At 41.4% G+C, this 13,520-nt stretch overlaps 1 protein-coding gene across 22 annotated transcripts in view; it reads right to left on the reverse strand.

Annotated features, from left to right (window-relative positions):
• Window positions 1–925: 925 nt before the first annotated feature.
• Window positions 926–13,520, reverse strand: part of plekha7a (pleckstrin homology domain containing, family A member 7a) — a 116,434-nt gene continuing 103,839 nt past the window's right edge. For 11 of the 22 annotated variants that reach the window (XM_069529058.1, XM_069529047.1, XM_069529057.1 and 8 more), the window contains 15 exons: window positions 12,281–12,361; window positions 11,536–11,685; window positions 11,189–11,290; window positions 10,866–10,977; window positions 10,218–10,348; window positions 9,873–10,073; window positions 9,678–9,774; window positions 8,974–9,062; window positions 7,906–8,157; window positions 5,904–5,972; window positions 4,945–5,118; window positions 3,284–3,444; window positions 2,855–2,988; window positions 2,459–2,499; window positions 1,367–1,433 (listed from right to left, as the gene is read on the reverse strand). In XM_069529058.1, the coding sequence (XP_069385159.1) occupies window positions 2,474–2,499; window positions 2,855–2,988; window positions 3,284–3,444; window positions 4,945–5,118; window positions 5,904–5,972; window positions 7,906–8,157; window positions 8,974–9,062; window positions 9,678–9,774; window positions 9,873–10,073; window positions 10,218–10,348; window positions 10,866–10,977; window positions 11,189–11,290; window positions 11,536–11,685; window positions 12,281–12,361 (1,779 nt within the window). In that variant the 3' untranslated portion in view covers window positions 1,367–1,433; window positions 2,459–2,473. Of the gene's footprint in view, window positions 1,434–2,458; window positions 2,500–2,854; window positions 2,989–3,283; window positions 3,445–4,944; window positions 5,119–5,903; window positions 5,973–7,905; window positions 8,158–8,973; window positions 9,063–9,677; window positions 9,775–9,872; window positions 10,074–10,217; window positions 10,349–10,865; window positions 10,978–11,188; window positions 11,291–11,535; window positions 11,686–12,280; window positions 12,362–13,520 lie in introns of all 22 variants that reach the window. The other 11 variants (XM_069529061.1, XM_020079288.2, XM_069529052.1 and 8 more) reach the window with 7 other exon arrangements.

The following is a 13,520-nucleotide window of genomic DNA, read 5'->3' on the forward strand; positions in this document are numbered from 1 at the left end:
GCTCCTCACAATGCACGGAGGGTTTCACCCCGAATTTAGCAGACTGTTGGAAGAAGGCTGGTTGAAGACTGAATATTTGAAATAAGAGGAACTGAAATCTTTGTAGCAATGTGTTCTTCTTTTCAACAAATTGATAGGTGAGCGCACAGATATGCGAGCGGCTTATCAAGGAATCAAGGGGAAAACAAAGGCTAATGATTGTGTGTCACAGCAAATACACTTCCTGCTACAATAATATTCAACCATATCTGCCTCTGAAAGAGCTGGATTATCAGCTGCTACTACACAACATCTTCAGACGCCAACACTCACCTGAATATATTTCACGCCCAGCCGTCTGAACGTCTGTATCAACTCTGTGCCAAACTTGAATACCCATAATAAATGTAAATGTGCATAAAACATGTACATAGATTGAACATTGCATTCCATTTTCCCTGCAGAATTCTCTCTGGATGACAGTTTAATTTATATCTTGTGTAAAACATCTTTTTTATGAATTAGCTATTTCAGCTTAGTCCTATTTTCCTTGACTTTGACCTCTGCTCCTCCTCCTGCTGCTCCGTCCCTGCCAAAGGAGACTTATTTCTGCCACACACACCAGTCTGCTCCTCACACTGACATTAACTTCACTGACGGATCTCGCTCTGTTACCTCTGTCACACAGATGTTGTGCTGTGTAAGATGTTCTGTATTTATAAAGCACTTTTACAGTCTTATCGACCATTCACAGCACTTCACAGAACAAGTCACACACACATTCATTCAGTACTTCTATCCCACACCATTAGGGGCAGTCTAGGGTTCAGACTGGAGGAGCCGGGGATCGAACTACTGACCTTCTGGTTAGTGCACCTGCACCACACAAATGATTGTATAACTGTGAGAAACAGACATTTCAAGGAAATAGACAACAAATAATGAGCTGGTTTAATGTAGTATTTATTTTGTGTGCTGACTTTCCTTTTATTTCTATTATTGATGCTTGAAGTCGACAGGACCGTGATCGTTGGCTGACAGTGTTGAGAAACTATACAGTAGAAATAACACCATCAAAAATAAGCCACATAATAAATAAACCATGTGAAAACATTACTGCAGTTATCTGAGCAGGCTTTTATTTCACTCATTTTAGTCACTCAGAAAAATATAGAGCAAACTGCAGAACAGGAAACTGTAGATTTTGTTCTTTTTAAAAAGAGCAATTTACTTGTTTATAAATTATGACTTAACTGTGCAGTGTAAGTGCTGAAGCAATAAAAATTGGGGCTATTTAAAAACGACAACTCGACACACTGTTAGAAACATGGATGTAGCTGTTCGTCACATGAGTGGGCTTCGTAACAAGTGAATCGGTTAGATGAGAAATGATTGGATCCTTCACTCCTTCCTCCTGTTTGGTGGCGCGGGTCAGTGCTCTGCAGCAGCTTTGGCTGAGAAGAAGGAAACACAAAGAGAAATGAAATCATGCAAACACACCTTTCATTTACAGACGTGTTTATGCAAATGAACCACACATTTCACTTGCATAAGAATGTATGATTTTAACAGGTTTCCAGCAGCCTCCATGAGAGCAAACAGCTCCCAGTCTCTTTGAACAGTTTATAGTTTTGTGTAATTTAACATGTGTGATACCTCTGTCATCCCCCTCCACCTTTGTGTGCAGGATTACACAAAATCTACTCAACCTGTTTCCATGAAATTGTGTGGAGGAGGAGGAGGAGGATTTAGGTGCAGATTCAAATCAGGGGGCGGAGGCATTATTAATTTTTTTTCTTCAAATTTATGAGATCGTTTTTTCCAAATTTGGATTAATTTATCAATTTATCAATCATTTATAATTCATTGATCTTGATGATTGATCATTGATCTTGAGTGTGTGAAATTTGGTGCAGGGCTAAGCAAAAATCCAGATGTAGTGAATTTAAGTGTTGTTTCATAAGGGGACAGTGGTATAAACTCTGCAGGATGCCAATATGGACAATAAAACAAACAGGGATCACCACAACTGGTCTAGACTGCTTGACACCAGTAAAATGCTATATTCACAGGAAACACAGGAGCTGCTCAAACCAATGTGCATGAATAGTGTGAATATATTCTTATACCTGCAAGAAAGAAACAAATACACACAACTCGCACCAAAACACCACTTACACAAAAAGAGGTCACCACATTTCACCAAAGCAGCCCTTTCTAAAGACAAAGAAAACAGCACTCCACACAGGTTTTTGTTTTTACACTGACTTGATATGAACAAGGAAGAAATTCCCAACACCAAAACAAATGTGCTGTCAGAGGTGAATCATGTGATTTGTAAGCATCACTGGGACATTTAAAAAGAAAGGTGTCAGTGAGTGGTGTTTGTGGCTCTTCACAATGTAAGCTGTGCACAGTTCTGATCTGACAACAAACATTGATTAATCCACAGCACAAGAAGGGGAAATGGCAGATATACCTTGACCAGACATGCTCACCGACTCTCCAGCCACTCAGGCCCTGCACACCAGGGACAACGACACATCACATGATGCCAGTCTAAGGCAGATTTATCATGTTATATTCACTGTGTGTGTGTGTGTGTGTGTGTGTGTGTGTGTGTGTGTGTGTGTGTTTGTGTGTGTGTGTGTGTGTGTATTCATATCTTTGTAAGAATTAATTGGAGGTTTTCACTCGCAGAGCTGGACATTTCTGCGGATGAGGCTGTACGAGGGCTGACTTGGTTTTGAGGTAAAGTCTTGGACTGTTTAAACTGGGGTGTAAAGGGGACGCCACATTCGGTACATTTGAAGGTTGATGCTGAGGTCAAAGCTAAGAGGATGCATGTTGTTCATGAAGGGGTGTGAACACTAACCTGCCACCAGTTTGCTCTTGCGCGATGCCTCTGAAGCCAGCGTGTGGGACACTGTCATGATCCTCTCCTGCTGCTTCAGGGCCGAGTCCAGCTCACTGAAGTCTAGTGGTGCAGATGGCTGCATGTTCTGAACACTGTCAAGATGATGCACACATGGACAGGACTGTCAAACTGAGTTTCTGAAAGTGTATTGACGACTAAAACTACTGACTAATCAGTAAGATAAGCCCACTGGAGGACAGTGGTACATTTACTTCATTGTCAGTGTCCTTTAAAAGCAATATCGAGGTAGTTTGAACGATCATGTCAATAATGGTCAATGATATGTTACTTTTCAGGCTTAAAAAAAAAACTAACATGGCCCTAGTGGTAAAACATTAACACCCTTACTCAACCTTACTCCAGTGTATTTATTTGTGTGTCATCTACCTGGATCTGGCCAGGAGGTTCTTGATGCGCTCGGCCCGACGAGAGCGTTCCACCAGCTCCTCTGGACTTACAGGCTCGTCAGGGTCAGACTCTATGTAGCGCTCCGGGATGGGAACTTTTTGTGGTTTGGACAGCTGCATATTTCGATAGACAGATTTACACTGTGGTCCCATGGTGGAGATAAACAATGAATTATGAAACTTGCTTGGTAATATACCCTGTTAATTCCACGATGATATTAAAGAATTCCCTTTTAGATTATGAAATGGGATTGTTCCGTTAAAGGTCCAGTGTGTAAGATTTAGTTGAAAGTGAATCTAATGGCAGAAATTCAATGTAAAATAACGCTAGTGATGTTTTCACTAGTGTGTTTCATCTAAATTGTATGAATTGTCGTTGTCTTTACCCCAGAATGGGCCCTTTATATTTAAATACTATATTTACATCAGGAGAGGGTCCTCTCCATGAAGGCCGCCATGTTTTTCACAATCCAAACTGGCAAACCAAACACCTTTACCACAGGTTCTCTTTCCTGTTTGGAAGGGGAGGGTGAGGTGAGGGGTATTCAGCTGCAACATGCAACCTTACCACAGGATGTCACTTAATTCTACACACTGAACCTTTAAGTCAGAGGAGCTAAACCTGTGGAACTTAAATTAAAACCTTAAAAATAACTAACATGAAATAATCCAAATCAAGAAATCAGCTTTTATAACATCAGGAAAATGTACTATGCAAAATGAAAAGAACAGAATTCCTATTAACAAGATATCTAACTCGTGCTTGTGAAAATTTGCTTTTTAAAGGGTTTTCAAATACATTGATTAAAACACAAACATAAATGGAGCGAGGCTTGGGAGCAAGTCCAGGCAGCCAACTCAAGCTGCACCGATCATGTGACCTGCCTCACTCTCCACAACCCTCTATAATTCACACGCTCCCAATTTGGCGGCCTATTTAAGATTTCCCATCTCTCTCCTTTGCTTGGGCTCGACAAATATTTGTTTATCACTCCCATTTATATTAATGTAATAATATGTGGGGAAGTGATGAAGTCGAAGCATAGACGCCAAACACTATGTTCTGCTGCTGCAATAAACATTTCAAAATACGAATGTGATTGCTTTTTAACTGATGTGGGCACAAAGTTCTGGAGCAAGCCCAGACAAGGATTTGAACAAGGTTGCTCCAAACAAAGCCTGTCTCATAAAACTGACCCAGACAGTCTCTGTGTTTTGATCTCTCAAACAGTCGGAGAATTTAATCCCCTTGAGCATAGTGATGTACTGTACATCTTTTCTCATGAGTGGCAGGCTGTGGATAAAATTATAACTTTCATCTGAATTCATTTGGTCAGCAAATACACAAATATGTGGCTAAAACTGATTTACATATTTTGTGTAATCACAAGATCAGACAGAAGAAGACATAAAAGTGGAAAATAACACTTGTACATCTTTCCATGTTGTGTAAGCGTATGGATGGTGTCGAAGAGGAAGTGAGATGCATTACAACTGAGCAGGATTATTATTATTATCATTATTTTTATCACCATCTTTTGACACGTTCGATCCTGTGACGTCCTCAATGAACGACTGCCTCTGAAATCAGCTGCCACTAGAATTCCTCATGATTGACTTCTCGTCTGATGTGTGCTTTACCTCTCGGCTGATATCCAGGTCGTAGTCGAGCGGCTCCACGTCCACCTCTCGTACGTGTGTGGCCGTCAACGTCACCCACTCATCAGACTGAATCCTGCCTCTCTCTCTCACTTGGTTCCATCCTTCATCGCTCTGACCCTCTGCCCCCAGTCGCTCCTCCCGCCAATCAAACACCTAGAATGAGCAGTCAGAGTTACACAATGACTCAGAAAAACAATGTGCGTTCTGCATGTGGGTAAATTAATCCCAAAACACCAGAGTTACTGAACAAATGTGTCGTATTAATTGATTTTGTAATCACTATTAGCAGCCCAAGTAATTTATAGATCAGTGATGGTTAATTAAAATCATACTTACAACATGTTTACTCTTCAATCAAGTGAAAGCAAAGATAAAGCCAGATGGAGCAGTGGAAGACAAGAAGAGCAGTGACCATATTTCTGTGACTGAAAGCAGTGGGCTAACATCTGTAATAGCACTGCTGTGTATAAAATGACTACATACAGAATTACCTCAGAGGCTTTTTGGCTAAATATGGAACGCTGCTGCCGCAGTGAGCTGTGCCTCAGGTAGGCGACAAATATGGTTCAATGTTTCTCAGCTTCCAAGAATAACTAGAGCAAGACGTTTTTTCCAGACATTTGAAATAACGATGTGTAATTATCGCAGCCGATGATTAGTCTCTGTACATCTTTCTCCTTTAATGTTCACCATTGTGCGTGTGTGTGTGTGTGTGTGTGGTGAGCGGTACTTGTGAGTATCCATCCAAGGGGCATCAAAGCCATGCATGCATCCTTCCCGCTTCAGTAGCCTGCAGCAGAGTCTGATCTGTTGTCGTGCTCACATGCTCTGAGAAACACTGCATCCCATGCCTTGTTGAGCTCAAGAGAATCAATTGCCCGCAAAAAAGGACAGAGAGAGAAAGAAAACCATGCAGACACAGATTCATCAAACCCCACCAGATTAGGAAGAACACAGCCAAGAGGAGGTTCAGAAGCCGGAAACTCTTTATTGTCAAGTGCAAATCTCTACATGATAGAAAAGAAAAGGGAGAAGAGTTGTGCGTCGCTTCCCAGTTACACAGAATTAGTTGGTGATAAGCTGTTCATGTCTCTATGCTTCTATATTATAATTCTTCTCTTCAGTTGAGTAACTTCCTGGAACTATTTTTCTCTTTGATATTGTACGTAGCTTTGGAAGGATAAAAGCAATATGGCAGAAAAGCTTTCCAGATTAATACTTGTCAGAATAACAAGGAGAGGACAGCAGTGCCATCAAGAACCAAGTATGAGTTGAGTTGCATTTTTTTGTAAGTGTATCCCGCTCTCGCTAGTATTTTTCCAGGATTACCAACCCTAGCTTTAGATTTGTTTAATGAAAAGCAGTCAAGATTTGCCACTGTACATACTAAACTGTCCAATCTGTCTTTCCACACACATTTCCCATGACAAGATGTCTGCTCCTTGTTCATACTCATTATTGCTTTTCAGCCCAGTTGCTCGGACCTTTCCTCTATATTTACATTGCATAAAACAGCACAGCATAGGCCACTTAAAAAGTACTCAGATTAGAGTAAAGCTTCTCCTCCCAACTTTAGTCTCGGCAATGTCATTCTCAACCACTGAAAAACGACAAAAGTAAACCTTCCGTAGAAGAAAAGGCTGTGTTAATGAGATGTTAATTCAAATATAAAACTGTGTAAACATGTTTTGCGCTGGTGGAGTAGATAAAATAAAATAAGCTCTAGGGTTCATGGTTATATGCACTAAAAAGAGGGGATGATGTAGTGGCAGAAGATAACAGACTATGTATTCCTGACAGTTAGAGAATTTCGATATCCAGGATTTGTGGGAAATGTAGTTTGATTACAGGCATATCTCATAGCAGTCTGTGAACCTGTAATAATAATTACAATATATGTAGTTATATCATTTTATCTTGGTAGAAGTGTTTGACATTTTGAGTGTTACTGTATTGCTTTTCCCCCTCAAGCATGTTAGCATTGCTAGCATCCTCCACTGAAACCAAGGGGCACATGCAGCGGTAAGCTAGCTTTAGTTTACATGTCAAAGTCGTCCTTTAGTTGTCTACATCTCCCTCAATGCTAGCTCTTCATCGTTCCTAAGATTCTGCAGTGGAGACGTATGTGCGTTAAACAAACCATCATTGATTCTAATGTTGATTAAAGGAGGTAAATTTGGGACAAAGGCAAAAAGATCATCAGCAAAAAAAGGCACTTTGATTTATCCTGAAGAAAAGAAAGCAGGGAGGTATGATCATGATTTATGCCACTAGCATTGCCTCTTACTTCATTTCATCAACCTGAAAACTCGTTTTTTTCTATTTCCCAACATTTCCGCCACTCATCTATAGGTACTATATACCAAATCTCTACAAAATAGAACTGTACAACTGTATACTGAAAATATCCCTCAGTAAATAAATAAAAGTGTACTAGTACACGGTATGTAGATTTACATAGATGGGCTCTTCTCTCTATTTCCTGGTGCTAAAACAGAGGAAGGTAGGAAGTGTGACACCTTCCTTTCCCTCCTTTACTCAATAGATTTACATTCAGAATTGTGTCAGTGAGGTCCCACTAGGGGGCAGTGTTAACAAGGTTTACTTTAACCCTTGACCCTTTAAAAAAATAAACAGGGAGCTACTCTGTCCCAGTCCAAATATACCAGCCAAGCATTGCATCTCAGTCCCCCTCGTTTTGTCTCCCATTGTTCTTAAAGCGTTAACCAAGCTAGCTAACCAGCTGCACCCACGTCCGGCTCATCAGGGTGTTAGTGCTTGCGGCCAATGTCAACAACCACTGGTTACATGGCAGACAGTGCTAGCGTGTTAGCATTCCTGCAAGGTTATTATGTGACTGAGGATGGCTTAGCAGCAGGGGGGTTGAAGGTGGTGCTCCCTGTGTCTGCTGCTGCTGCGCCGGGGTGGGGGGTAACGTACGGTGGCCGGAGCATCAGAGGAGGTGGAGGTCATCCTGGAGGAGGAGTGCTGGGTGGTGACGGTGGAGAGGCCCGTGCAGGAGCGGTCCCCCTGGCTGAGGTTCCTCTTGCGCTCGCGGACCAGCGAGCGCTGGTGGCGCTTCATCCGCTCCAGCTGCTCCTCCGCGGTCATTCGGCCTCGAGGCTGGCTGCTCGGGAGCTGCGAGGCTTCTGTAGGTGATGACAGGCGCTCCAAGGCACTCTTAGGTCTCTCCTGGGGAGACAGGGAAGCAGGACAGACAGTGTCATTGCCAGTGCCAGGATGGGAACATAAGGAGATGGGTGGTTAGTAGAGAGGACGGAACCAAATTTTGTCTGACCAAAATAGGTGTTGTCACTCCAGATCAAACTGAACCGTGGTTCATATATTTCTTTTGGACAGTTCAGACTTTCCGACCAACTATTAAACGACAAAGATGCTTATTTTACTATTAGTAATACAGTAATGATATTACTGTGGCAACAATATTAACAAAGTGAAGCAGTTTATTCATTTTCTCCATTCAAACAGAAAGCTACTTTTTCTCTATGTACTTTATTCAAAAAAGTTAGCAAATACAATACGTGATCTACATATCTACAAAGCAGCCATGTCAAGTATAGGTAAATGCAGCCAAAGTAGGTGATGATAATAGGGTATGTATGTCATACAAAATTCTTTAGTCCACTAATCCCATTAAAATATGAACCAAAACTAACCGGATCAAATCTAAATAATGTAACAAAGACTTCAACCATGATCCAGACTTTTAGGTGTGAACCGCCCTGGTTCCATACAGCAGAACCTAATTGTATCATTAGATAGGATATTGTCTATAATGCTTGATGATGTTGCCCTTGAAACTGTTATCCACATCTGAAGCCCTGAACATTCCATTCAAGTGATACTGCACACTTAAATGTGTCTTTGAGCTGTAAAATGAATGATGACTGTCTTTGATGAAATACTTCACTGTTGCTTTTAATATCGTACAATAAAGCTATTAATGCTTACAGGAATTATCTGACACCTCCATCCACCTTGACTCACCCTGGCTGCCGCTCTCCCAGGACCTCTCCTTAGGGTGACGTAGGACGAGATGTTGTTGGACTGGTTCAGAGACGAAGAGGCTGACAGACCTAGATAACGTTTGATGTTGATGTTGATAACAAACAGTTTTTTTTCATTTAGTTTGTGACAATGCAAAAACAGAAATTGTACTTTAGGCGAAACAAAAAACCTTGCTCAAAATGTATCAACGCTGGAAAAATAATAATTGTGAGAAATCTACACATCTCATCTCAATCTCATCTACACAAAATTAGATTCTTTCTTTGAATAAAGGAAAATCTGGACCTTCTCTCTGAAACATCAGGCTTCTCTTGTGAAACAAATTTACTGAAAGAGAAGTTGAATTCCACATTTTCCACATTTTAACTGACAAATATTCTTGTCAAAGGAGATTAGCTGCCAGCTGAAATCAACATTCCTCAAACGTCCATCCTCAGCAGCAACATAAAAAACATGTTTCCAGTGAGAAAAAATGTTTTTTGTATGAAGCACATCACAATACACTTTTGATGAAAGTGAAATGAAGTGGAATTAATTGTATGATAGGATGCTACTCAGTATGTATGCTTTTATATTTTAAAATAGGTTGTTGGTCACTAATGGGTCATCACTGGCCTTAATAAAATGGTTTGATAAAGGAGACATGTGCAGTATAATCATTTCACATGTTGCTGATCAGATACCTTTGCCTGGGAAATACTGGTAGTCAACGTCAGAGCCAGTGTTCTGGTGACTCATTCCTGGCAGCTCTGGTTCACTCAGGTAAGATCGCAAGTCGGCCTGAAACCAGCAAAGGTTAGACAGGAAGTCAGAGTCAATCAAACAGTCCCAGGAAGAGATTTCTAAACCTGTAGAGAAAAAACAAAACACAAGCGTACCTTACTGTCTCCATTGATGACATACTGCCCACTCTCCCTGTCCCTCTTCCTCTCATCTGATTGGCGTTTTAGTCCACGCACCGACGTATGGCGGATGACTGAGGCCTCTTTGGGCAGAGGAGGCACCACAGGGGGCGTCTCTTCGTAGTCATAGAGGCGGGGCAGTGGTGGTCGGGGAGGGGCGCTGTCCTCTGCCTGAGACTGCAGAAATTAAAATGAAAAAAGTTTAGGAAGTAGTACTTGTAGAGTAACTAATAAACACAATCAAACTAAATCCAGCTGTAATTCCTGAGATTTAACATGAAGCCATCTCTGCTCTGTCACAAACAGAAGGGAGACACTCACCCACTTTGGCACGGTGCTGTGAGGCAAAGTATGAGAGAGGATCCTGGGGATGGAGCTGCGAGGAGGAGGCTGGACCTCTGTGCAATGAGAGGGCACTGCAGGGTCCGACACTGAAGGCACTAATTTCCTCTCTGGGGTGGTGTGCAAACACAGATAAATCGAGAATTAGCTTTTGAATGTTAGCAGTTTCTTTATGTGGATTTAAAATCTGGATTTCTGAGAAGAGGAAAAACAGACATCTAGAAACAGATTTCAACAAATGCAGCCAAAAGCTACTCAACAAATAACCAAGTTAACTGTAGAGTACTCTTACAGAATCAGTTCCTCTAAACTAAAGCATATGTAAATATAAACAACAGAAAGCTGTTTACTGATGGAAACACTGTGCAGAGAGTTTCAGCTATAATGAGAATCTTTAGTAGCCTGTATATTATTTACATATGTGTGTGTGTGTGTGTGTGTGTGTGTGTGTGTGGCACCTCACATATTTATAATACAGTTAAAGGAAATTGTTGTTTCCCTTTATTTTTATGTGCATAGAAGATTACGTTAGTATCACTGCATCTTAAAAACTCTCTTTCCGTCTTTTTGTATTTGTAAAGCATGTATTTTATATCAATAAAGAAGACACTGAATGGATTTTACTACCTGGGTTCTGGACAGAATCAATGGTGATCTTGTAGTTGGCTTTGCTCGCGCTCAGTCCTGCCATCACATCTTCGATCCTCCACAGCTCACGCTTCATCTCAGCTTTCTCTTGCTACAGTTTGACACAAGCAGGCAAACATTTGGTATTTGTAGCTTTCACGTCTGGCTTGGTTCAACTTTCTATGTCACACATTTGATCATTCATATAATTTAGCCTGTAAATAGTTTGAAAAGAAAATGTGGAGATACAGAGTATGTACATTTTGAAATTGAGCTGGCTGTGTGGCGGTGGACCAGCCCTGAGCTGCAGAACCAGACCTCACCTGAGGGATGGCGCTGTGGTTCATATGTGTCTGCAGCACTGTCCTCAACTGCTCTACTGATCTCTCCAGCCTGCTGTACTCCTCCCAGGCCTGTGCCATCTCCTGCATCACACACACACACAGGTTACATATGTACACTTATATATATATATATATATATACAGACCCTATCTCTCTTTATCTCTCTCTCACACGCACGCACACACACACACACACACACACACACACACACACACACACACACACACACACACACACACACACACACACACACACACAATTCCTCCAAACTGTACAAATACTGTAGAGTAAAATAGAGCAACAGTATTTTAAACAAACATATTTACAGTGGAGAGGCGTGATATTTGGGCCCTGATGGTGACCAGGTCTTCCTGCAGCAGCCTCTGCTGATAGGCGATCTTGTGGGCGTGGGCCGGCTGCTCCTGGAATTGCTCCATCTGCTGGTGGGACACGTCCAGTACACTCTCCAGCTTGTCCTGAAGGAGTGAGGGTTAAAGCAGCATGAGGTCAACCAAAACAAACCAGAACTGCTTCACTTACTGCTCTAGACAATGACTTCAGCATGAAACAGGTATCCCAAAATGCCTCCAGAGGGCAGCAGGTCTCTATTGTCAACATCTTTGGAATTCTCATACTGAACTGCAGGGATGCATACTATGATTCTTTCATTCCAGTACATCTAGTATAATATACTACATTTATTTTTTGTGTGTTCAACATCCAAGGCATAAACCTTCAGTAGCTGGTCATGGGTGACTGGTCAGAGCTGTATAGAGCTAATAGTGACAGCCCTGCTAGAGCCAGCATCTAACAAATCACTATCTGTGCTTCTCCTTCTATAGAATTTCCTCTGAATAACTATGAATGTTATTTTACTGAGAGTGTGATAGGTGACTCACACCTCTGTAGCTCAACGGACAGCAGCAGTCAGCTCTGTCCTTGAATGTTTCACCATCATGTAACATTTCTTCTAATTTACCAGCACTTTTGACTCATCAGAGTGACTAAGAACAATGGTTTGGTTGACTGAGAGCTTATACACAATAACTAGCAGAGTTTGTGTGTGTGTACCTTGTCGTCCTTCAGGGAGCTGATTCTCGCCTCCAGATCCTTCAAGATCTTGTCCTGCTCACATAACCGACTCAATTTCACCTGCAGGTGGAGACACAGAGCTGTGTGGGTAGGGAGAACTACAGGGGATAGTGAAAGAAATGTGCACTCACTCAGATAAACTGCTTCTCAAGCCATCACCCAGGTGTGCCTGTGTTTTAACCTCTGATATTTAAGTGAACCATTTACTTAATTGCAGCCCCTTCCATTGGGAATAAATCTATATGTGCACTTCTTTGTGTACCTGGGTGTGTGATTGTGCGAGCTTGTAATATGATGCGTATGTACGGCGTATGAGTGCGGGCTTGTTGGCGTGTAACACTAAATATTCATCATTTTGTGGCTCTGCTGGACTAGTGCATGTGTAATTACTGTGAGAGAGCCCATTAGACAAAGCGGGTGCAACCCACCTGACCCTGTTAATTACAGTGTCAGGGAGACTCTGAGCCTTGTTTATTAATCCCAGATTAAACTCGGCAAACTTCAAAGCAAAGGTTGGATCTCTATTCTCCAGCGGTAAAAAAAACACAACAGCGGTGTAACAAGGTTGTGATTGAGCAGTTTGATAAGAACAAAGTGCTGATCCACATCAATTTTGACTCTCTATGCTAGTTTTTATATTCCATCAAATTAATTATTAATCCTGTTGTTATCTCCACGGTGATGTTGTTGTTGGATCTAATCAAATATTCATCACAGACAACAACCTCATAAATTCTTTACAGAGATGTGTGTGGAGCTTATAGTGAGAAATCATTTCATGAGAGAAAACAAGACTATATAAATAGCTACAGGGAATTGTTTGGATTATAACATTTAGAAGAGTTATGGTATTTACCTACTAACACTCTCTGCATGCTGTTTTCCCCCTGAAGCTATAGCAAAAGCCTACCTCATCCTCCACACTCGGCTAAAGCATCCAAACCAGAATTTTGTGTTTGCTTGTCCCAAGAAAGAGCTCTGAGCGTGAAACAGAACCAGACTGAACACCCAAACAAGTGCAGTAAAAAATAAGAAAATAGCAAAAGTAGCAAAAAACTAAATGCAGAATTGTCCTTCCTCTCAGTTTTAACAAAATCTTACATGTTAAAGACACTATGCAACTTTTTTACCATAAAATGAGTTTGATGACTTTCACTGACTTGTTATTGGAAGAATGATTCCTCTTTCATTCCCACTCCTCCCCCAGAACACCTGGTCT

The sequence above is a fragment of the Paralichthys olivaceus genome, chromosome 7 (genome assembly GCF_024713975.1).
Source record: "Paralichthys olivaceus isolate ysfri-2021 chromosome 7, ASM2471397v2, whole genome shotgun sequence".
Classification (NCBI taxonomy): domain Eukaryota; kingdom Metazoa; phylum Chordata; class Actinopteri; order Pleuronectiformes; family Paralichthyidae; genus Paralichthys; species Paralichthys olivaceus.